Source organism: Eschscholzia californica, unplaced genomic scaffold (genome assembly GCF_041429995.1).
Source record: "Eschscholzia californica isolate CP2 unplaced genomic scaffold, dmEscCali1.0.p SCAF_4, whole genome shotgun sequence".
NCBI classification, from domain to species: domain Eukaryota; kingdom Viridiplantae; phylum Streptophyta; class Magnoliopsida; order Ranunculales; family Papaveraceae; genus Eschscholzia; species Eschscholzia californica.
This window is the reverse complement of record NW_028238461.1, coordinates 53,775,893-53,801,451: the sequence shown is the minus strand read 5'-3', so window position 1 is coordinate 53,801,451 and position 25,559 is coordinate 53,775,893. Positions and strand designations below refer to the sequence as shown.

General features: G+C 36.1%; 2 protein-coding genes across 2 annotated transcripts; one reads left to right on the top strand and one right to left on the bottom strand.

Moving 5' to 3' along the window:
- The first annotated feature begins 1,849 nt into the window (after nucleotides 1–1,849).
- Nucleotides 1,850–13,939, top strand: LOC147546184 (U-box domain-containing protein 33-like). Its single transcript, XM_086636615.1, has 8 exons — nucleotides 1,850–2,412; nucleotides 4,279–4,397; nucleotides 4,813–4,922; nucleotides 5,846–6,404; nucleotides 6,608–6,825; nucleotides 11,709–12,039; nucleotides 12,418–13,140; nucleotides 13,526–13,939. Exons 1-8 carry the CDS (start codon nucleotides 2,064–2,066, stop codon nucleotides 13,706–13,708), a joined length of 2,592 nt encoding a protein of 863 aa, XP_086492741.1. The 5' UTR covers nucleotides 1,850–2,063; the 3' UTR covers nucleotides 13,709–13,939.
- Nucleotides 13,940–13,952: 13 nt separating this feature from the next.
- On the bottom strand, nucleotides 13,953–16,963 carry LOC147546183 (putative protein phosphatase 2C 4). Its single transcript, XM_086636608.1, has 4 exons — nucleotides 15,067–16,963; nucleotides 14,835–14,948; nucleotides 14,448–14,712; nucleotides 13,953–14,354 (listed from the first exon to the last, which is right to left on the bottom strand). Exons 1-4 carry the CDS (start codon nucleotides 16,723–16,725, stop codon nucleotides 14,239–14,241), a joined length of 2,154 nt encoding a protein of 717 aa, XP_086492734.1. The 5' UTR covers nucleotides 16,726–16,963; the 3' UTR covers nucleotides 13,953–14,238.
- Between the last annotated feature and the right edge of the window lie 8,596 nt (nucleotides 16,964–25,559).

Sequence of the window (25,559 nt, the reverse complement as noted above, 5' to 3'; positions counted from 1 at the left end):
GACAAGTACTTTCAACTCGAACACAATGGGAGGACAATATAAGAAAACAGATACTTGTGAAGATTTCGATATCTTAGTTAGATCTTTTCCAAGGCAGGCATTTGCTACCACCGTCTTATAAGTACTTCAGTTTTAATCGTATTGTATAGATTAGGTTATTTATAAGGAATCGTGTAGAGCACCTCATCAGCCTTGGGTAGAGGTGTTTTGATTTAGTATTGACCTAACTTTTATTGTAATTTAGGGTTTATATTGGATTTTGGTTGGAAGTGATTTAGTAACCTGTCTTCTCACAAATAATCTGTATTATCTCCCTGAGTGGAAACTGCCTCCTTGGAAGTGGTTAAGAGCAAACTGACTTCTCAGAAATAATTTGTAATATCTCCCCCGAGTGGAAGCTGCCGCATTGGAAGTGAAACTGGTTCAAACCTAATCTTGATAATAATGATAATTAGGCTGTTTGGTCCCACGATCCATCATTAGAGAGTTTCAATATTTAGAATATGATTTGAACTATTGTCATAAGTTTGCTTGGACATGTGACTTGTTCAATGAGTATAATATTTGGTGACATATTTGAGTTAAAATAACTTGAAATAATTTACATGATAAAATTATCCACCTTTCTTGTAATCGCCGACTCTTCGATCGTACAAGATTGTAACTCAGAAATGATATTAATAGAGAAATGAAATCAAATGATAAAAGTCGGACTTCAGTCACAATTTAGTTGGTGAACCCCATGTTATGAAATTATTTGGATTTGTTTTTACCCAAATGGGTTTTCTTTTGTTTTTCTATGAGAGTCTCAAGTGGCTTAAAATTCCAGATTACAATCGTTCACTTGTTCGTATAGGTTGAGGTTGTTGCCCCCAAATATCCCTAGTGAAATATGGAATATACTATAATAATTTGATATTTTCTTGATTGTTTTTTTTTTTGAACGAGCAACCAATTAAGTTTAGTTCACTCCATCCTCATGGATCATGGTATAGTGGACCAAAAAAAAAAACTTAATTTTTTTTTATTTGCTAGTCTCTTTCAGGTTTCCAGGGTGGGAACATAGTGTTCTTGTTCCCTTTTATTGGTTCAATCAAATATTTTTCTTCCCAAAGTAACAAAAGGAAATATTTATATACAATGTGTTTAAGTAGTTTATGTGAAAGGGATATAGTAGGAACAAGAATAATGATTAATTCTAGGTACACCGATATTAAAAGAAATTAAATGGGTAAGAAAGAACATAACTCAAAAAGAAACTAGCCCACGTAAAATCTTTTGATCATTCATCAAGTATCGCTAATTTAATTTTCAGACAATCTTTTAACGAGTAAAACTTATGTGCTAACATAAGTGGTTATCAACAAACGTCAACAACCTTAAGAAGTAATTAATGACGACATTTCATGAGTAAATTTACGTATTGTGAAGTCTAGTAGAGTCAATGACAATAGTGAGTATATTTTTTTTAATTCAATAAGTTACCGATGAGTGTAGCCTTTCTCCGGGTAAGATGCTTAATACCACACTTGAAGTACAATATTCATTTGAAAATAATCGAATTAGAGTTCTAGATATGAATGTTACAAATTGATTGACGAGAGAAATCTAAGTGATTGACACAACCACACAATAGGTCTTCTTATTGTCCGTCAACGGAACGACTTTAAGACGAATTTTCAACCGATTTTTCATCAAAAAAACTACCAAAAAAATGATGGACCAATGAAAGAAAGGATTAAGAGATGCGAATATCCAAATCCATGTGTATTAATTGTATTGGTGGAAAATCTTCATCCAATAGTGAAATGTCACACCTAAGAAAAAAATGGACGTTTTGTCATTTTGTGAGAGAGAACTAGTCAACGAAGCTCATAGTAGTAGGAAAAGAATTAAAGAATAGAAATTGGGATAATTCTCTCTGAGATCCTAAAATACTTTCTCCCCCAATTTTATTAAAATATATTTTTAGTAGTAATGAAGAATATTACTAGTACTAGTTTGAGGGAAAATCTTGTCTCTTCCTTGATAAATTTCCGGTTGTCTTCTGATTACCGGCCAAAATGGAACTCTTAAATCCATCACTGCCTCCTCATCATTTCGCCGGTTTATTCTCCCCGGTGGCTGCGGCTGCAGCACTTGATTTTAATAATCTTAGATTTGGTAGTGGAAATTGTATGGCTTCTTCTCTTCCTTTGAGAGCTGAATGTGTTGTTGAACAAGTAGGTGGTCGTGGTAGCGGTGGTGGTGGTGGTGGTGAAGTCGCTGGTGGTGATGATAAGGTTTATGTAGTTGTTGAAAGTTCGGTAGAGAGAACTGTTTCTTTACTTCGTTGGAGTTTTAAACAGTTCACCAATAGAGAAATTTGTCTTGTTCATGTTTATCAACCTTCTCCGACTATTCCGACACTTTGTAAGTTCTTTTTCTCTTTTAGGTTTTTGATTCAATCATGATAAAATTCTCAGTTTCTCAACTATGCTTGTCTTTTTATCTTTAGTTTTTCGGTCAGGTGAAATTTCTTTGGTTAGGGTTTTGTGTTTGTCCTAGTAAATGAACATACAAGAGCTCCTTCATCCATCTTCATAAAATGTTTAAAATTGGTTTACTCGTTTGCATTTGGGCAAAAGAAAACTGAGTAACTATCAACAATTCGTTTAGTGAAGTGATTTATGTCCATTATCTTTGAGGAAGGTTGTCATTTCAACTCATGTAGTAAGGCAAAACTATTTCATCAACCACTTGGGGAAAAACTCAACATTTTAAGAATAAAATCTCGGTACTACAAACACTTGATCCCAAATTGCAATACTAAAATTAGGTTGTTTTGGTACCTTTGGAAACCAAATTGTCTTCCCTATGTTCCTATTTGCTGTTAGAATTGAAACCTGAAACTTGCGACATACGTTTTATTAGCCAAGTGCGGGTTCTTTTAATTTATAGATTATCATTTGTAGGCATCTCTGTTACATTAGAACCCTCGGAAGGGTTTTGAGTTCGTTACATGGTAATTATATGTTATACGGCAATAGTGGAGGGTTATTTATGGGAGTTACTGTGGTTACTTGTTAATATGACTATATACCATGTTAAAAATGTTTGGAAGAAGTCTGCTAAACTCAATCATGTATGTATGTTTATATATATATAGATGTCTTCAAGAGCCGATTTTGCTTCATACAAGTACGCTGTATGCTACATATGTTCGTATATATAAATAAAAGAAAGCCGTATTTATACAGTCAAAATAAGCTCTTGAATTATATGTCATCAAAATAATCATTACTGTTTCAAGTTTTCGAAGGGTTTCTGTTTAGGAAATTTATATTCTATTGTTGGAATATGCCTGTAGATGACATCACACTATGGTACTTAAATCGAACGGTCTCTTTTCTTAACGTCAGTTTTGGTCAAAATAAAGTATTCAACCGATGTATGAAAACCATTAGATCCTTATCATGGTCCCATTATTTTGTTTTTTTGCATTCTATAGTAATGGGAGTATGCTTAAGCCTTGAGAATGACATCATGGCCAACGTCAACGCGTTTGAATAGTCAAATCTGCTTCATAATTCATAAATTAGTTGAGGAATAATGCTCTTAGGGTTGTAAGATATTAAGGTTATTTTGCTGGTAATAGACCATCGTGACCAAATCATTGTCAATCGCTAACACGAGTTAAGGTGGTGGGGGGGGGGGGGGGGGGGGGGGGGGGGTGGATTTGAAGTCTATATGTCATTTAGTAATTAAAGATTATAGAGGTCTTTTTAAAAATTCTTATAGATAAATCGAGGGCTAATACCTTTTGGTGTGATTTTATAGTTTCCTTGACCATTTTTATAGTAGTAAGTCACAAAATGCTAGCTTCATGTAATGGTTGTGGTAAGAGGTACTATGGCTCTACGTTTTGTCTTCTTCTGCTCAAGTTTTGCAACTTCAGAAGAAGTTATTTGCAAAAAGTAGCCGTAGAGAACTGCTGCAGAGGGAGGGGTTTTAATATTTTTTTAATACTAATGATGAATCATGTCCTATTTTCATGTCTTCCTTTATATAGTTCACCAAAAACACAATTCAGACGAAGCTCAAAATGTAAGCAGAATACATGCCAAGTGGTTGTGTCACCTAACTTGAAAGGGATTGAAAGAGTCTTACCTAACAACTTAGAGATGTTAATATATTAAGTTTGACCTCCCTGTTTATGCAGAAACTCATATATTTGTAGCTAAAATGGCCATTTCTTATAAAGGTCGTCTCTGAAGTTTTCTTTATGTTATGGTGCAGTGGGAAAACTTCCCGCAAGTCAAGCCAATAAAGAACTGTTGTCTGCATACCGGGAAGAAGAAAGAGAAAGGAACACTAAACTCCTGTTTAATTACTTGGCTATTTGTACCAGATCAAAGGTTTATCTCTCTCTCTAGCTTCTATAATTCAATGTCTTTGGTACCCATCTCTAATAAGAAATGGTCTCTTCTTTAACTTAGAGATTGGTTTTTATGTATTTTTCTTATTTTTATTTAAGATTTTCATTTGTTCAGAGAAAAAATTTGATTATATATGATTTTCATCAATGAGGGAGTGATTCTGAATCGAGAACTATGCATCTCGGAACTGAATTCTTGGAGAAGGTTTTAGAATTAAATAAATTTATGTGGTGAATTCAACGCCTTACGCCAGCCTTTAGATAATTTCACGTGCGCCCTGGCGTTTACTTTCTTCCCTTTAGTAGCATGCACTTCCCATCTCATTACAATCAGCAAGTCTTTTATTTTGTTAACCCATTTTTCAGTGGAATTCATGTAATAACTTCTCTTGCAGATTAAGGCTAGCGTCATTACAGTTGCATCTGGACAAGTTCATAAGGGCATTGTAGAGCTCATAAGTAGTCATCATATTAAGAATCTTGTTATGGAAACAAAACGAGACAAGTAAGTCTGGCATTACCTGTGATGTTGTGAGTTTTGATTGTTTTTATAATTTTCCTCATTAGTTTCCATCCATCATACTCCTTTACCATTAAGATTAAGTTACTGCTGGTCAAAACATGTTCATTATTTCTATTAAGTAGCACTTTATCATTTGACATAAGATAATAGTAATGATTTGTTCTTGGACAAAGTGGAAGCTTAGGCTTGAATCTTTGAAGAATGGGTTCTTTATTATTATTATTGTTAAGTTCACTTTTGTTCATTTTCATGGATTTTGTGAAAGGAAGAAAATACAAAAAATATACAAATGCTTATCAGATGGACCAGCCTACTGAAAGCATGCACATCTACAGAAAAAATTCTAGGCGTGTCATCTTTTGTTTCTGCAGGTACCATGATGATCATAAAGGCAACTTAGTTTAATTACGAAACACAGAACCTCAACTCTCTGTGATTAGTGAAATGACATTAATCACATATAAGTAAAGGAAGGGAAAAAATAAATCCTGCTTTAAATTTCTTTAACTGGGATGTAGAAAGTAGTAGTTGGGGAGAAAGGTTTTGTATCACAAGGTGCCAGTGAAGCATATATGCTTTCACTGGAAAGGTAATCGATCTGTAAACTTTTGTGTATGTTAGGATACCTGTACTTTAGATCTTACTCGAGCATCTACTTGCAATTTGGCATTACTTAAAATATAGATCTTGGGATAACAGTCTGACTCGTGTACTTGATTTATATTTGATTCCACCACTTCTGCAGCATGTTATCCACATATCCTCTTACTTCTATGTGCTCCTAACTATTCACTTGGCCTTGTAAAGATTGTGTATTTCTTTGTTAAGTTCGATGTGGTATGAATTTTGTGTTGCCTGTTGTTTCTGCAAGTAAAGAGTTCATACCGCTACACTTTATATTACAGTTACATGAAGGTGAAGAAAAGGAGCTTTTCCAATGCAGACTATGCTGCCAAAAATGGCCCACCATTTTGTGAGATATGGTTTGTTAACAAAGGAAGACATATCTGGACAAGGGAGGCCACTCAAGGTTTCCATTTCAAGCCATCTGAAGCAGCTCTTATAGAAGGATTAGGTTCTCTTAATTGTAACAATGAAACCGTTATTGATCCCAACTATCTCGGAGAAAGTTCATGCAGTTCCACTAGATTCCGTGATAGAACGAGTGGAAATTGTAAAATAAGTCCAGATCAACTGGAAGTGGCTTTAGCTGCCACGGGATCCAGTTTTATGAACAGAATTTCAGAGAGTTCATCAAGTTCAACCAGTAGCAGTTCATCATTAGGGTACACACCTATTGAACTAAGGGGGTCATCTGGGTTAGATTCCAATATTGAGGAAGAAATGTTGTACAATAAGCTTATTGAAGCCACAAAAGAATCCGAAAAAGCGAAAGATGAAGCATTCGCAGAAATGCTAGAGCGAAGAAGATTGGAATCTGAGGCTGCGCAAATTATGAACAAGGTAACTTGATGTTTCATGTTCTTATTGCTTGGCTCTTTTCAGGGGCTTGAAAGAGGGTAAATTGTGTTTAAGTCGTAACAGTGATTATTGTATAAGTTGTCAGTCTTAGTTTTTTCCCTTTTAGAATCTCATAACTTTTGAAGTTTGGATAGAGATGCGGACAGCTCGGTGACGATGTTTTGTTCTCTACCTGGTTGTTATAGGTCAAAGATATTGAAGTTGCTCGCACACGTGAACTACAATTACGAAATGAAATTGAGGCTGCAATAAGCAGTGTTAGAATAGAACAAGAGAAGGCGTTGGAGCAAAGAGAAAATACATCTGGAGAGCTCCAAAGGAAAAGGAGAAATGTTGCTTTCCTTGATAGTCGTGTCCAGGAGGTAAACGCTCGTCAAAAAGAAGCTTCTAGGGAATTAAAGCTAATACTAGTTGAATTCGATTCTTATTATTGATTTAAGAGGAAGTACAAGTTTATATAGAGAAGGAAAAACAGAACTTTACCTAACTCTCTAACTGACTTTTAACTACTAACAAACTTATAACTAACTCTTAACAACTTATGGGTATGATCCCATGTATCTCATCATGATCCAGTACTTCTCAGTTCTCACAATTCATATTATAACTTCTTATCTATTATCCCCCTTCAAATTGGAGGTAGAACAAACCTTCAATTTGGTTTTGAGGAGATGAAACCTTGGGCCAGGTAAAGCTTTTGTGAGAGTATCTGCTGGTTGAGCAACTGTAGGAATATATTGAAGTCGAAGCATTCGAGAAGCAACCAATTCCCTAATAAAATGAAAGTCCAAAGCTAGATGCTTAATTTTGGAATGAAAGACTGGGTTCGAAGCCAAAGATAATGCAGAAACATTGTCACAGAACAACATTGGAGCAGTAGAGAGGGAACAATGAAGTTCTCTAAGAAGAGAACAAACCCAAACAACCTCAGCTGCTGATTGTGCTAAGGCCCTATACTCAGCTTCTGTGGATGACCTCGAGACAGTGGGTTGCTTCTTTGCAGACCAACAAATTGGATTACCAGCTAAGTAGATAATGTAACCACCCATTGAACGACTGTCAATGGGACTTCCAGCCCAATCAGCATCAGCATAAGCTTGAAGTGTAAAAGATGAAGATTTGGAGATTCGAATACCATGATCAATTGTACTCTTTAGATACCTTAAAATTCTCTTGGTTGCATTAAGATGAACATCAGTAGGTTTATGCATAAATTGACAGACCTGACTTACAGCAAAGTTTATATCTGGTCTGGTCCATGTAAGATATTGAAGTGCCCCAACAATGCTTCTATAGACAGTTGGATCAGAGAGGTATGATCCATCAGTAGGAAGAAGTTTGGTCTTAGCTGCAAGTGGTGTTGAACAAGGTTTTGCCCCAGACATATTTGTTTTCTCTAGAAGATCAAGAATATACTTAGATTGGGTAAGAGTGATACCTTGAGAGTTTCTTACTGCCTCAAGACCCAAGAAATAATGCAAAGGACCAAGATCCTTCATAGAAAATTTTGTGCTTAATTCAGAGATGAGTCTTTGACATAGTGTAGAAGATGTACCAGTAATCAAAATATCATCAACATAGACTAACATATATGCTAAGTCATGACCATGATGATAAATGAAGAGAGAAGAGTCAGCATTTGATTTCTGGAAACCAAGACCAAGCAAGGAGTCAACTAATTCTTCATACCATGCTCTTGGGGCCTGTTTGAGGCCATATAAAGACTTATGTAACTTGCATACATAATTGGGTTTGGATAGATCTTGAAAACCAATAGGTTGACTCATATAGACTGTCTCTTTTAAAGACCCATGTAAAAAAGCATTGCTAACATCTAATTGTCTTATCTCCCAATCATTTTGAACAGCTAAGTTTAATAAAATTCGAATTGTGGTTGGTTTAGCCACTGGACTAAAGGTATCTTGAAAGTCTAAGCCTTCCTGTTGATGATAACCTTTAGCAACAAGTCTGGCCTTGTACCTCTCAATTGAACCATCAGAATTCTGCTTAATCTTATACACCCACTTACATCCAACAATATTCTGACTTGGATGAGGAGGGACTAGAGACCATGTACCGGCTTTTTGAAGAGCAGAGAATTCCTCACTCATTGCCATTCTCCATTTTGGATCTTTATTAGCTTGTGTGAAACAAGTAGGAGTAGGAGGGAAAGTGTGAGCCAATAGGACAGGAGATATAGGATGTTTGGTTGCAAGAGATATTGTTTTTGGTTTAAAAATCCCAGACTTGGATCTTGTTTGCATAGGGTGTTGATTTGAAATGGGTAGTAAGGAAGAAGGAGGAGAGGGTAATAAGGGAGTAAGAACAGGTGAAGGTGATGAAGAATTAGGTGAAGTAGAAGAGGAATTAGTTGTAGAAGGGATAGGTGGAGAAGTAGGTGGAGAGTTAGGTGTTGTTGGTGGAGAATTAGATGTTGATGATGAAGAAATAGGTGGTGATGATGAAAAATTAGGTGGTGATGTTGGTGGTGGTAATGTGAAGTTAGGTGGTGGTGGTGTTGGTAACAAGGGTGGGGAAGTATTAATAATGGAGGGATGTGAAAGAGATTGAGAGATATTAGAGAAAGGAAAGTAATTTTCATTGAAAGTTACATGTCTTGAGACATATACTCTGCCAGTAGTTATGTCTAGACATTTGTAACCCTTGTGGTCCTGTGTATATCCTATAAACACACAAGTCTTACTTCTAGGAGTAAGCTTATTTGTAGCATAAGGTTTGAGCCAAGGAAAACATGCACATCCAAAAACCTTGAGAAAGTGATAGTCAGGAGAATGATGAAATAGCTTTTCAAAAGGAGAAGTAAAGCTAAGAGACTTAGTTGGTAATCGATTAATTAGATAGTTGGCTGTATACAAAGATTCTAACCAATAACCATGTGGAAGAGAGGATTGAATTAGCAAAGTTCTAGCAACATCTAAGAGATGTTTATGTTTTGATTCAGCTGTACCATTTTGCTCTGGGGTATGGGGACATGTCAATTGATGAATGATACCAGCATTTTGAAGAAAGATTTTGAAAACATTGTTTAGAAACTCTCCTCCTCCATCTGTTCTTATAGTCTTAATTTTGCAAGACAGTTGGTTCTCTATTGTAGTTTTGAAGATAACAAAAGCATTTCTAAAATCTGATTTGTTGTGTAAAGGCAAAATCCAACAAAACTTAGTAAAGTCATCAATAATGTTAGCATAATACCTATAGCCACTTATAGAAGGAATAGGAGAAGGACCCCAGAGGTCTATGTGAAGTAATTCAAGAGGTTGAGAAGTATTTGTTATAGAAACAGTAAAAGGTAACTTTTTATTCCTTCCCAATTGACATTCATTACAAAAAATAGGTTTGAGAGGAGTATTATTAGGAATAATAGTCTGTTTCAATCTTTGAAGAGATTGAAATGAAGGGTGCCCAAGTCTTCTGTGCCAAAGATGCTCTTGAGAAGGCTGAATAGAGAGAGCATGAGTTGAGCTTGATTTATTAGGAGAAAGAGAGATTGGGTATAGACCAGCTTCAGTTGGCCCTTGGAAAATGATCTTGGTCGAGTGGAGGTCCTTCACATAGTATCCAAGAGGATCAAAGGTTAAGGAGCAGTTATTATCAGTTGTAAATTTATGTACTGACAAAAGATTATGAGTAGCTTGAGGAACTCTAAGTACATTTTGAAGTCTAAAACACCTATTATTCTTAACAAAGGAGGTATTACCAGTATGTGTTATAAGCATACCTTGGCCATTAGCAGCATTGATCCTCTCAGTGCCATGAAAACCAGATGAAGAAGCTAACTGAGAGAGATCAGGTGTAATATGATTGGTTGCTCCAGAGTCAGCAAACCAAGGATTACTTCCAAACACATTAGCAGAGGCTAGCATAGCAGCAAGATTAGATGGAGGTGACCTTCCTTGATAAGAAAAATTAAGCCTATGATAACACTCCATAGCAGTATGTCCAACTTTGTTGCAGATTTGACAAATTGGTCGATTAGTAGAAGAGATATTAGAGGATTGATGTTGATTGCGATTACCAAACCCTCTGGAATACATACTACTACCTCCTCTTCCTCGAGAATAACCAGAACCTCTACCTGAGTTTGTGTTACTGAACTGATTTCGATTTTGAGAACCATGATATGAAGTATTTCCTTGATAAGAAGTATTACCTTGAGTTTTATGTGAATAAATGTTCTTATTCTGAAAACTTGTACCTTGATTTGAAGCTAATAAAGCATGATTATCTAATGAGATACTCATTTTCTTCATCTTATCATTCAAAGTGATTTCTTCACTTAGTAATAGGTTGTGTAATTCATTAATAGTAACAGGAGGATTCCTAATTCGAATAGAGGTAGAGAAAGCATCAAATTCAGAGGGAAGACCACTTAAAATACTTACTATCACTTCTTTAGAAGATGCTGGACTTCCAGCAGCAGCTAGACTGTCACAAATTCGTTTAATCTTTGAAAGAAACTCAGGAATTGTATCATTATCTTTCTTACAATCTCGTAATTGTCTTTCAAGTTGAAGGATGTGAGCTGTTGAAGAGGTAGCAAATGATTCTTCGAGATTTCGCCATAACTGAGCTGAGGTTGTTGTTCCAACAACATAAGGTACTACTGAATCAGAAAGAGTGGAATTAATCCATATCAAAAGAGTTTGATCTTCATCGATCCAATCTATGTAGTCTTGATTTATGATTTCTCTAGCTGCATCTATATATTGATCAGGACAAGGTCTAGTTCCATCGATTAGATCTAGAACCTTATATTTCTTTAGGATAGGAAGAAACATTGATTTCCATGCTAAGTAATTATCAGCTTGAAGTTTGATAGGAATTGCATTTCCCATGGAGTTGATTGACAAGGAAGTAATTTTCGTTGATTCCATTGTTTTTCAGAGAAGGAGTAAACAATGAAGAAGAGAATTTTAGGTTTTGAAGATGAGAAAAGATAATCGAAGAGGAAGAAGAAGAAGAAGAAATGAAGAACAGTGAAAGTTTATTTCTAGAGAGAGAAAATTTAGGGTTGAAGATGATCGGAAGCTTGGAAAAATTGCTCTGATACCATAGTTGAATTCGATTCTTATTATTGATTTAAGAGGAAGTACAAGTTTATATAGAGAAGGAAAAACAGAACTTTACCTAACTCTCTAACTGACTTTTAACTACTAACAAACTTATAACTAACTCTTAACAACTTATGGGTATGATCCCATGTATCTCATCATGATCCAGTACTTCTCAGTTCTCACAATTCATATTATAACTTCTTATCTATTAAATACAAGCCTCCGTAGCAGTTGTCCAAATAGAAAAGCAGAAAATCCAGCGGCATAGAGACAATGCCATGCTTCGATTTGATCAGTGGAAGAATCATGTGCATGTGGGAGCTTCAAACTGTGATGAGTTTGCGCTTCAGAGTGACTCCGAAGAACTCAGAGAGTTTAGTTTGTCGGATCTGGAGTCAGCCACTTGCAACTTTTCAGAGAACTTCAAGATAGGAAATGGAGAGTTTGGTTGTGTTTATAAAGGGGAGCTGTTAGATAAAAGTGTTGCTATCAAGAAGCTACATCCATTTAATATTCGAAGCAGGTTAGAGTTTCAAAAAGAGGTACATCTCTCCTTTTGTATCTTTCTTACCCTTAAATAAACATACACATTTGTAATTAGACATCCTATCTGCACTTGCCTCGTGGGCATACACCCCACCCCACTCCCCCCCCCCCCCCCCCCCCCACACACACACACAGAGACGCACCACTTTCTTAGTAAAAGTTAAAATAATATCCCCCCACACACACACACAGAGACGCACCACTTTCTTAGTAAAAGTTAAAATAATATTAGAGGTCCAGGCTAGGCTCAGAAATGGCCATCTTATTCTTTCTCTCTCTAGTATGCCTAGCACTGTGATTGTTTTCAAGATTAGCCTAAAAACGGTCAGTTGTCAAACTAGACGCTAAATGAACAGTCACTTTCATGTAAGCAGGTCCAAACTCTGAGCAAATTACGACATCCTAATTTGGTAAGTTTGATCGGAACATGCCCAGAAGCCTGGTCAATGGTGTACGAGTACATGCCCAATGGGAGCATCCAAGACCACCTTTTCAGTAAAACCAACAAGCATCTTCTGCCCTGGAAGACTCGAACCCGTATTGTTGCAGAAATAGCAAGTGCACTCCTATCCTTGCACTCTTCCAACCCTGAAAAGATTGTCCATGGTGACCTGAAGCCTGAAAATATCCTTCTCGACTCAGAGTTCAACTGCAAGATCACCGATTTTGGGATCCGCCGGCTTGTTTCAGAGGATAATGCTCGGTGCCCAAGTTTTGGCCGTAGTTCAGAGCCAAATTCTGCATTGCCATATAAAGATCCAGAGTTATGGACGACAGGAAATGAAACACTCAAGTCAGATATCTACTCATTTGGCGTTATCATTCTACAGCTACTCACTGGACGGTCCCCTGCAGGTTTAGTTAGTGAGGTCCGAAGAGCCTTGTTTTGTGGAAGAATAGTATCCATATTGGACAAGTCAGCTGGAGAATGGCCTACATTTATTGCTAGGAGATTAGTGGAGCTAGGTTTGCAATGTTGTGAGATGAACAGTCGTGAAAGGCCTCAACTAACACCAAATCTGGTCCAGGAGTTAGAGAATTTGCCCCTCGCTGAAGAGCGAACAGCTCCATCTTTTTTCTTGTGTCCAATTTTTCAGGTGAGGATCAAGATAACCTTCGTAAATATTACCGAGGTAGTGAGGTTTAAGCTAGAGATTTTGGGTTTGAGCCAGTTTGATATTGTCATTGAACACGATGGTTCCAGAAATAGTAACCTGGCATTGGTGAGAGAGAGAGAGCTATGTATGACATACATATGCATCTTCAAACAAACCCAAAACCTGAAACGGAGAAAAAATTGTTTCGATTTTAATACTAGACATACTTCATATAAAATGTTTCACATAGATCCTAGATTTTCAAAACTACTCCTTCAGAACATGATGCCTATTATTATGGTAAAAACAAAGGCGAAATATTTTTTAGTATATGTCATAACTATCTGGTGTGTGACATAAAATGACTGTATCATGGTAATTGCAGGAGATAATGCATGATCCTCATGTAGCAGCAGATGGTTTCACATATGAAGGTGAGGCGATGCGTGGATGGTTGAAGAACGGACGTGATACTTCTCCAATGACCAATTTAAAGTTGAGTCATTTGCATCTCACACCCAACCGTGCACTTCAACTTGCCATTCGAGACTGGCTCTGCCAAGCTTGAAGAAGGAACTTCCCCTCGCGCAAGTTCGTACGTCTGAATACTGCTGTTTTCTGACATATATGTGTATATACAGGCTCTATGAATGTATACTGATTACCGAGCAAGCATATGTATAGTAGTACGCAGCCACTGCAAGTGCTGCTGCAGTAATCTTCAGTTTGTACCTTGAAGTCAATATTTTTCAGATTTTTATTGATTCCTATATGAAATATATCAATTGTCATGGTAGTATTTCTATCTCTAATTTGAAACCAACGTGATCAGACATTCCATTCGCTAATTTGAATAATTAAATCATGTCAAGGATTATAGTTTTATTAGAAAGCTACAATTTTCTATCTATGCTTTAGAATTCAGATCAATCTGAAACAGCTTTACAATCTCTGAAACTCGCTACAATGTTCTCACATTTGGCCCTCCACACTAGTATGATGTGTTGGTGAGCGAAAAAATGAAGACAGAAAAATTGCGAGAGAATTTCTGAGTAAATAACTCTATATATGTATATTAAAATTTACGAATGTCAATATTTACACGCAGGATCTCCATATCCTTCCTTCTAATGATATAACGATAATGGAAATATCATCATGGTAACGGCGGCGATCTCCTTGTGGTATTTCTAGCAACTCATAAAAGTCTAAACCTGTAAAAAACAAAGGAAAGAAGAGTAATGTTAGATACATAAATTTAAAGTTTCTCTTCAGTCATAAAATTTTGTTTGAGGTTTAGTTCTTACCAGCTTTCCTTGCTGCTCGGAACAGGGCTTCTTCGACGAGATGTTGGGCAGGATCTCCTTCTGGCGATGAAGCGATGAACGTCTCAATTTTAGAAACTGCCTCTTCATTGGTGAAATATTGATAAAGCCCGTCCGAAGATAATATCAGAAATCGATCTCTTGGGCTCAATCTGTGGTGGTAGAGAGAGGGACAACAAGTGATGTATGGAGAGTTTCCAACATAGTCAATTCTGAATACCTCAAGAAGTGCATTGTTCCATTTGGGCTGCAAGAAAATTCCCAAGACAATGAGTCAAATTTCCAAACTTAACGATAAAATGGTTAAGTCTTTGGAGAGCATTTCCAGAGTGAATTTTGAAAGTTGGAGTGTATAAAATCAAAATGTACCTGTTTAAGAAAGCCAGCACCAAAAGCGCGTGTAACCTTCAATGAACCTTTTACTCGGTCATTCGATATAGCAGAAGTATCATCTCGGTGTTCGTTCTTGATTCTCAACACTTCCTGAAGTACAACAGAAACAGATAAACCGAAGTCATGAAATGCTAAAAGCTCAAGAATCATATTTAATAAGTTAATGGACTTTATAAAGTTGAAAAGAAAGAGAGTTTTAAATTTCTACCTCTTCAATCGAAGTACTATGATCCATTGTGAGTTGAAGAGCAGCTAAATTGGGTAATTTTTCGATCTGATCGTCATTACAGGACTCTAGATCATGCAAAGTTTCCTCCTTGATTTGATCCAAATCATGGCAAGTTTTGCCTAACCCAAGATCAGGCTCTGGTTTATGAGCTAAAACTGCTCGACTATCGCCAACATTCATCAAATAAACATCTTCTCCTTTCATTAACATTACCATTAGACAAGAACCCATTAAAGCTAATTCAGGATTTTGCATGAGCATCTTATCCGCTATATCGAAATAAGCTTCCTCTGTCTTCTTCAATGCCCTCGAAAGAGCTTTCAATACATCTGAATGGTTAATACTTTTCATCCCTTCTGAACCAGATTGATTCAATTCCTCCTTCAACTTTCTATCCAATTCCAATCTCTCTCTATCCCATTCACCTTTCCATCTTCTCTGATTATCTTCCCATTTCTTCCCCGCCCCTCGAAATCTACTCTTCGAATTCTTACTCTTCCCTCTCTTCAGATTCGAATTAAGATCATTTTCCATTACAGATGGATACTTCTCTGCTTCAAAGCAATTAGAACAACTTTCCACTTCCTGATTCTCTGTTCTTGATTGCTCAATTGAAACCGCCTTTTCGGAATTTGAAGCAATTAAAGTTTGGGATTTGTCTTCCCATAATAAACCTTGTAGTTCTTTATGAACAGATGGGTACAAATTGTTTAGAAGATAATCAGTAGCATCAGGACCATTAAATCCATCATAAATCCCAACAAAAACCCATCCATGTTCTTCTGAAATTACGACATGAACTCGATCTTCACCAGCTTTACCTTGTGCCCATTGAAGATTTTGACTTTCAAAAGATTCATCAAATTCAACACTAAAATCACTACTCAAATTAGTAGTACTACTTATAGTAAGTTCATTCTCACCATTTCTATCTGACCCATTACTCCAATCCAAATCCCTAATTGGAGGAACAGATGATCCTTTGTTGACAGGAGCAACAATTGATTTCTGCCCACGAGAAAATCTTTTCAAAATTGACCTTTTTAGATTACCCATTAAAGACCCTTTTCTCAATTTTGGTTTTAAAACAAAACCCCCATTAGAAAAACTCCTCAGAAACTGAAACTGATCAGATTTCTTCTCAATAGGACCTGAAAAAACCCTATGATTTTCAATGGGTCCTGACATAAACCCTTTTTCAATTGGTCCTGATAAAAACCCTCTTTCAATAATTGGACCAGAACCAGAAATTCTACCAGAAAACCCAGGAAATTGATCTGAATTAATCAAGTATTTTGGAATTGGTTGTAAAGGAATTGAAGAAAAAGAAGTAGAACTTTCAAAAGCTGAAGCTCGATCAAAACTATTACAAGAATAAAGATCAACAAAAGAAGTAGATAGAGGAGTTGAAGTATTAGCACTTACAGAAGCACCTGAAATTGACCTAAAAATTGTACTACTAGTTGTTTCTTCTGAATAAACTTTTGATGAAACAAATCGATTTGTATCAGGACGAATATAAACAAAAGAATGACCCAAACCCTCATCCAAGGGTCCTGTGATTATATTACCATTTGATTCATGATTCTTATATCCTCCATTAAAACAAACTCCAAGCTTTCCACAACCGTTACCCATTAGAGAGAAAAACAAGTCTAAAACAACAAAAAGATTGAAACTTAAAGTTGATCTTTCATCACTTTTGATTCAAATTTTGGGGTTTCTCTTGGGGGAAGAAAAGAGAAAACAAGAGTAGAAGATAAGAATATGAAGAAGAAAAAATGAGAGAGAAAGAGATGATAGAAAGAGAGAGTTGACTTTTGAATGCTTTAATTTAAAATTACGTTTTTATTTGATTATATTCCAGTATTCCCACGTGAGAGAGTTGACTTTTGGGGATAGATAAAGAAACCCGTCAATTGGGGTAAAGTCAAAGGATTGAAAATCAAGATGCTATTGTAAGCGTTGGATTTAAGCCGAGGGGAATAGATAAGAAAAGAGTTGACTAACAATTGGCGACTTTTATAACCGTGTGGGAATTTTTCTTTTTTTTTTTTTTTTTTGTTGAAACTTGCTATTTTGAATTTTATTCCATTGTTGATTAAATGATGCCATACATAAATGTACTTCCTCTGAGCACATAAGATCATTTTTGTCCACCAATTGTATCACCCAGTTGGTTTTGGTACTATATTGTTTTCTGAAGTTCGATTTGGTCTCTGACCTTTATAAGGTCAATGACATTTTTGTTGTTATAAAAATATTTCGTATATTTAACTCATATTTATTCATTTTCCACCTCATGTGTTCTCTTTTCTCCACCTCATCATCTATAACTTATGAAGATCGCAGGCAATATATCGTCGACTGACAACTTTTTTTCGACAACCTAAGTTTTTTTAAAACCTCTTTCACACCATTTAACTTTCCCTCTCTTTTATCTCTCTCTCTTGTTCTCTCTATCTTCTCTTTCTCTCTCCCTTTATCCTTTCTCCTTCCTCAACTCCAACGGCAGGAATTATCGCCGAAACTTCACCCTCTTCTTATTGGATTTTTTTCGTCTGGATCTGGATTCTCAGACCTAGCCAAGGTTTTGGCGAATGGGAAAACTTCTCTGACAAAGTAAGGAGCAAAGTGAGAGGGTTAGAGGGGGGAGAAAGATGGAGAGCGAGATATGGGAGAGGGAGAGTAAGAAACGATTGGTAAAAGAAGTTTATAATTACAAAAATGTCATGAGGGTGGAATTGGAAACTTGACCAAGTTTGAGGGTCAAATCGAACCTGCGAACACAATTGGAGACCAAATCAGCAGTTGGTCACAAAATGAGGGTCGAAACGAGATTAACCCTTTAACATATTCTAAAATGAAATGTTCATGAGAGTTGTGAAAAATTAAAAAGACAAATGGCGTGTTTAGTCAACTAGGATAATTCTACACTAAAGAAAGATGTGACCAGTATAGAACTCACAAGCATCTTCTCTCAAATTAGTTACTCGACTGTGATCTACTCAGAATTTTCAAGCGATGCATCATTTTGTTATTTGAAATTCATAATGATCAAGCTACATACTTAAATGAAATGCAAAGTGTACAAAAGATTTTGATGTAAGTGTTGTTATGAACACGTACTCACTCACATAAAATGATGGCCCAGATCGTAGTCAAATTTTAAATTTTTTATCATTTAATGAATATAACTCATCCAAATTAAGCAAAATACTTGGTGTACTTAGCACTCCCATACTTTTATATACGTCTCCTATTAAAGTTTGAGTTAATTCCTATATGGCTCCCTACTTTGTGACCAGCTTCCTTTATGGCCCCCTTTTTTCGTAAATTCAAATATGGCCCCCTTTTTTGAGGTAAATGTCCTGATTACCCTTCTTATTAATATTTTTTCAACATAAAAAAATGAAAAAAAACTTGAATTCCACCTCACTTCCTACTCCCCCACACATATCTCTCCACATTATCTCTCTTTCTCTCTCCATCTCACCTCTCTCTCCAACTCACCTCTCTCTCTCTCTCCAAGTCACTCCTTCTTCTCCGACCAAGATCGCCGGCCGGCGACCTTCGTCGGAGAAGAAGGAGTGACTTGGAGAGAGAGAGGTGAGTTAGAGAGAGAGATGAGTTGGAGAGAGAGAGAGAGGTGAGTTGAAGAGAGAGGTGAGTTAGAGAGAGAGAGATGAGTTGGAGAGAGAGAGGTGAGTTAGAGAGAGATGAGTGGTGGAGAAGGAAGTGAGGTGGAATTTAGGTTTTGTTTTTTATTTTATTTTGAAAATACATTAATCAGAGGGGTAGTGATGACATTTGTCTGAAAATAGGGGGCCATATTTGAATTTACGAAAAAAAAAGGGTCATAAAAGAAGCTGGTCACAAAGTAGGGGGCCATATAGGAATTAACTCTTAAAGTTTTGAAAAAGATTTGATAATCCACTTGCATATGAAACAAAACCCTAATTAATTACTTTGAGGGTTTCAAAGTTAATATTATTAAACATAAGTGGAACACAAACCTTCAAAGCCACCTTCCCCATTAATCTATTATTTTTGTTTCTTATGCTTGACCCACTTCTCACCCACCCACCTTCATTTTTTGAAATCCAACTAACTCATACAAATAATCACAACCATAAAAACAAAATACAAGAAACAATATCATGACACCCCACCCATGACCCATTCTCATCTCTCTCTCTCCCTGTAGAAAATTATAAACCTAAAAAATACATATTGACTTGGCCTTGGAAGCTTCTATACAATCAAATTCAGACCTTCCCAAAAGAAAGACCATCTTACATTTTTATTCATGCTCTGTCCCCAATTGACTTTTTGGTTTTTTTTATTTTTATGAAATATGACTTTTGGGTTATTTCTTAGTTTTTTTGGTTCTTGCTTAAGAGAAGTAGTGGAGCTACATATAGACATATGAGGACATGACCTCTGACTTTTTTTTTTCCTTTAGTTTTTTTTTTTTTTTTTGTTGAAAGTTTTTTTTTTCCTTTAGTTAACTACAATTTATAGAGGATATTTCGTAAAAAAAAAAAAAGGTATATTTGCAAGGGGAATGATATGGCCCCCAATCTCTTATACTTTAATACAGTGACCCTTATTTTACCTAGGGGTGTACACGAGCCGAGCTCTTAACGAGCTGCTCGAGCTCGGCTCGACTATTGCTCGTGCTCGACTCGAATATTAACGAGCCCGAACTTAATACGAGCTCAAAATCAAGCTCGTTTACATAAACGAGCCGAGCTTGAACATTCTTTAGTGTATCACGAGCTACTCGTGAACAGCTCGTTTAACATACTCTTATAGTAGTATAGTACATAATTACGTATTAGTATTGAAACTTGTACATGAAATATCAACCATTAAAAAATTATTGGAAAATGAATCATTATTATTGTATGTGACAAATGATCATTGAAGTATTTTGATGATTTAGAATGATTTAATTTGAAGTATTTTCATAAACGAGCTTAAAACAATGCGAGCCCGAGCTCGAGCTCGAGCTCTTTCAAACTTATACGAACCGAGCTTGAACAAGTGGACAATTACTCGAACGAGCTCGAGCTCGACAGTCAAATACACGAACAGAGCTTGAACATCTTACTACTCGGCTCGGCTCGATTCGAGTACACCCCTAAATTTTTACCTTTGCTTTTCTGCCGATAGTATTTTTTTATAGTTTGGACTTATAAGTTCAGGCGTGCCCTACTTTTTTGAGTTAACTTAATCTTTTCAGAGAGTTTGCTCAACCTCAGTCCGAGAACAAGTTTATGGTTGTTTGATTTCCATATAGATAAATAATTGTTGATCTATCTTACATTAAATTAGTATCTCTCAAAAACTAAGGCCTTAGGCATGAAAAGCCTCCACTGTGGAGTGCCAAACACAATACTTTAATGGTTATGGCAAGGGGAAGAAGCAAATAAGTGACCAGACAATATCAAAAAAAGTTCATGATATTCGAGTGAAAATGACTTGAAAGGATAAAAAGAACTACCCTCAACAAGGATATCTTTCTGAATCAAACTGTAATAGGTTGTTTTTAATTTTTTCTCAAATCTTATCTATGTGGAAGAATAAACGGTTAAATTATATTTTGTTTATATACTGATAGTTTGATACTCGAATCGGACAGTTTGAGACTCCCGTGTTCATCTGTAGATGGCTGACCATTTTAGTGCAAAAGACATGGACATGCCACCCATTGAGCAAACACAAATGAGATATTTTGACAAAATGGAATAATGTCACTTGCCACTATCACAATTGCAAAGTACCACCATCATCTAGCACTATCACCACTACTATATACCATTACCTAATAACAAGTATTCAAGCCCAAATTTCATTCTTTATTCATCTACATGTCCATACACATCAACATCTTTTGATCTCTTAACAAAAAAAAAAAATCAACATCTTTTGATATTCATCATGATAAAATTTCACCAATAGACACAATACAAGTGGACAATGAGTTTGTCACCTTTTTTTTTTTATTCTTGGCCTTGGTTTTTAAATGCCTTTATGGAGATTGATAATATGCCCCTTCATCAATATTATTTTGCTTCATTTAGTGAATGTGACCATTAACCATTTCTCTCTCTCTCTCTCTCTCTCTCTCTCTCTCTCTCTCTCACACACACAACTTCTTTGATGGGCTAATGGAATTTAAGTTGAAGTTTCATCTAGTGAAATCCAATAAAAGGTTTCACTGGCCTTCTCATACAACTAGTGATCAGTTTTAAATGGAAAAAATGCCGCTTTAACGCTAATGGCAAACGTGAAGAAGTGTCGAAAATTGTACAGTGTAGAAATTCATCAAGAAAACTTATCGGCATCGGCTAGGTTGTTACTCTGAAACCATACAAGGTTGAGCACTTGAGCTTATTAATTCTGGTGGTGCCGTTATGTTTATTTTACATCAGTGGGCATAATAAATGTGTAGTTTCGTTCTGGCCCTCCATAAGAAGAGAGGCCCAATACTAATTTCTACAAAAGGTTTTAGACTTTTAGTAGATGGAAGTGCTATGAGCACACATAGTTTTCACAAGGCCATACATTGATAAAAGACACACTACCTAAATTTAGACTTTTCTAATACACAATACTACAATAACATACACACCATTGATTTTGTGTGATTGTTTATTCACTAAAACCAAAGAAAATGAAGGTCGGCGATGGCAAACACCACCTGTAGAAGCGACCGATGGAAGAAAAGAGCATCCTCCTTTTCCACTTTTTGATGAAGTTCGGCAAAGGAAAAATGGTTTTTTCATTTGAAATCGAGCGCAAGACCTCTAGAATTTAAGAGAGTAGTCAGACAGCTTAGACTCGTAGACAACAATAAGCATTCATATTTATAATTTCCTGACCAAGCAAGAGTGATGAATTCATAGGTGTAAAAGAAGAAGAAAATGTTGCATACTCGAAGTAAAAACTTTACGTGGTGTGTTATGATCCGTTCTTCAGTTCTTGTGATGAATTGATGATTATGATCCAATCCCTATAATCCCGTCCTATTTTTTTTTTTACCTTACTTGGTAAAAGAATAATTTTTTTAAAAGTTGTGATATTACGTCCGACATGTCTCTTGACTGAATCCCGACCGAGCTAGGTGACCACTGAAAATCTTCCCTAACTAGATTTTGTTTGGGATTCGGTCGGAAGATGGGCTGGGCTGGGAACCGTGTTATTTTTCAATTCGTAATATAAGCCACCCGTGCGTATGACGCAATCCAATACGTAAGTGCCAGACTGGGCGGCTTCATTCATTCATTATCCATCAGATCTGGCAGTTTCTATCTACCCATCGCAACTCTCATTACATCCCATCATCCGACGGCGGTTACAAATTATATCAACCCAACATAAGATCTTATCCACTCATTATTCATAGTTAGAGCATCCCTTTTTTATCCCTTTTTTACGCCGGGAAACTCATTTTCACTGTTTGAATCAAACGAGAAGGTCAGAGTCTGACACTACTACCCCGGGACTCCAGGAGGAAGGCAGATTTAGCCCTAGTACGGCCCATGCTAGCACACAAGGAAAAACACACTACTGGGTGAAAAAAATAAGGTCAGCGCTTTGGGAAAGCAAAATAGTTTTTGATTTGGTAAAAAATTAATCAATTTTGTTTAACAATTTTATTTTGTAAGTTGTTAAAGGAAAATAAAAATAAAAAACCCTCCACCTCACCTCACCTCACTCTCTCCACCTCATCTTCAACAGACCGCACTCCGACGAAGGGAAACCCCTTCGCCGAGTTTCTAGAGAGAGAGAGTGAATTTTTTATTTTTATTTTCATGGTCGTCTCCCGAAAAATTTCTGGACGGCACCTGGTCGGAGAAGAAAGAGAGGTGAGGTGGAGAGAGAGAGAGGTGAGGTGGAGAGAGAGTGAGGTGAGGTGGAGAGAGAGAGGTGAGGTGAAGAGAGAGTGAGGTGAGGTGAGGTGGAGAGAGAGTGAGGTGAGGTGGAGGATTTTTTATTTTTATTTTTATTTTGAAACATATTCCCCATAAAATATTTTTCCCCAAAAAAATTTCAAAATTCCCTCTAAAATTTCACACCCCGAAAATTTTCAGCTTTCTCCAAAGCGCTAGCCAAAAATAGAACTAAACACTAAAAATAATTTGTATAGACTGTGGTTATTGGATTATATTAATCTACTAAACAACTAATCACATAAAATCAAACATTACTCTAACGCCCTGTTTAAGAAAAAAAATAAGACAAATAATCTCTCTAAATGGACGATTTTGTAACTGAAACGAACTTATTAAAAAAACCTAGATATTATAGTTCCGTGCCACTTACTGAAACTTTTTGTTAGAGTAACTTAAACTCAAGTCCGTCTTAGGTCGAAAAAAACCATTTTTTCACCCAAAATTTTTGGCCTCAGCTCAACCTCAAAAATTCAGCTCCAACCCCAGCATCTCTTGAGACCGAAAATTTGTTTATATGCGAGAAACTTGTGTGGTTTTGTGTATATACAAAACACGTTTTTAACTATTTTCGAAATAATATTTTTTTTTTCCAAAGTTGAAAAATTATTCGGGGACCGACACTTTCGTTCAATGTATTTTAATATTTTAATGCACAAGTCAGTTTGTATTAATATATTTTTATTATTAATGTTGGTTTTGATTTTTAAGTTGTTTTTAATTTTTTAGTTATTTTTAATTTTGTATTTAATTTTCTTTTTTTACAAAAAAATAAAAAATTAAGGCAGATCTGGCCGTTGGATAATGCAACGGCCAAGATCAGCCCCTAATGTTAGAGGCGATTGAAGCGTCGGCTGGGGCCTCCGCCCCAGCCGACCCGCACTGGAGATGCTCTTAGACCGATGTGAGTTAAAGAGTGACACAAAATATTTCTATTTTTTAATTGTATCAGTTCACAACCAATTATTGCTCGTTTAAAATAATTTTTTTTTAAAATGACCTTTATCTGTAACTCTATACATACCTAAAATCAAGTTAAAAGTCGATTACATTATTTCTGTTGGGGTCCCTCCTTATAATAAAAGGACTCCTAGTTAGAATAGGATTTCCCTTATTCCTTGTTTGGGGAAAAAAATAGAAGTTTCTATTTTTTCAAGCCTAAATAGGAATTCCTATTTCTTTTGGTAAACCTCCCTATTTATCATTATAAAAGGGAATGAAAGGGAAGAGATTATACACAACAACTTCCAGAACAAAGAGAAGTCAGAGAAAGAGAGATTTCTGAAGTGGTTCTTTCAAGAGAGATTGAAAGAGCAGAATATTGGTTTGAAGAAAAGAAGATTATTAATCTTGTGAAGCAATTTAGTTTGTGGTTATCTTCTTCAACCTTTAGTAATCTAGGATTTGGTCAAATCCTAAGGAGTAAGAGATTTTATTTCTTTGTTTCTTTGTTCAGTTTATCCACCATAGGTTTTGTGAAGAGTTGTCCAAGGGTGTTTCTACACATCTTGAAGAATTGTGTAACCCATTATTTAATTATAGTGGAAGATTTCTTGACTAGGTCCTGTGGTGTTTTACCTTCTATCTTGGAGGGGTTTTTTGCCACGTTAAATAATCTTGGTGTCTCTGCTTTTACATTCACATCGTTTATCTTCATATTCCTGAACAAGTTAATTAGGTTATTTTCCTAACAAGTGGTATCAGAGCTAAGGTTGGATTTATTGTTCAGAAATATGGAAGTGAATACTAATCGAATGATTAGTTTAGATGGAGAAAACTACTTGATGTGGAAAGCAACAATGGAAGATTTGTTATACTGCAAAGACCTAGCTGCACCCATTGAAAATCACGGTACAAAACCGATGAAGATAGATGAAGAAGACTGGAGGGTATTAGATCGTAAGGTTGTTGGATTTATTCGACAATGGGTAAAACCCAATGTTTTTCATCATGTATCGACGGAGACTTCCGCTTTTAGTCTATGGAGGAAATTAGAAGAATTGTATGATCAGAAGACAGCTGCCAAAAAGGCTTACTTGTTCAGAAAGCTAGGAAAATTACAATATAAAGAAGGAACCTCAATTGCTCAACACTTGAATGAGATGAAAAGTCTAGTAAATCAGCTTTCTGCAATGAAGTTAGTTTTGGATGATGAGTTGCAGGCCTTACTTCTTCTAAATTCTTTACCAGATAGTTGGGAGACATTGGTGGTGTCTCTTAGCAATTCTGCTCCTGATGGCATAATGCGTATGAATCACGTAACAGGTAGTTTGTTGAATGAAGAAACAAGAAGGAAATCATCGTCAGACGAGTCTCATTCAGAGGCACTTGTTACAGAAAGACGGGGGAGAGGTAAAAGTAGAAAACCTCATAACCGTGATAAGTCAAGGGGAAGATCAAAACCAAAGAAAGAAGTTAGATGTTTTGGTTGTGGAAAAATGGGTCATTACAAGAGTGATTGCAGGAAACCAAAGAAGGAAAATAAAAAGGATGATGAAAAACAAGATAATG

Excerpts from the sequence above, each read along its gene's own strand:
- LOC147546184 (XM_086636615.1), top strand. The coding sequence starts at position 2,064 with ATGGAACTCTTAAATCCATCACTGCCTCCTCATCATTTCGCCGGTTTA. Across the intron at positions 4,923-5,845 it reads ATGGAAACAAAACGAGACAA|TTACATGAAGGTGAAGAAAA; the intron begins GTAAGTCTGGCA and ends TTTATATTACAG. Across the intron at positions 13,141-13,525 it reads TCTTGTGTCCAATTTTTCAG|GAGATAATGCATGATCCTCA; the intron begins GTGAGGATCAAG and ends TGGTAATTGCAG.
- LOC147546183 (XM_086636608.1), bottom strand. The coding sequence starts at position 16,725 with ATGGGTAACGGTTGTGGAAAGCTTGGAGTTTGTTTTAATGGAGGATAT. Across the intron at positions 14,713-14,834 it reads GTGCTGGCTTTCTTAAACAG|CCCAAATGGAACAATGCACT; the intron begins GTACATTTTGAT and ends ATTTTCTTGCAG. Across the intron at positions 14,355-14,447 it reads CCGAGCAGCAAGGAAAGCTG|GTTTAGACTTTTATGAGTTG; the intron begins GTAAGAACTAAA and ends TGTTTTTTACAG.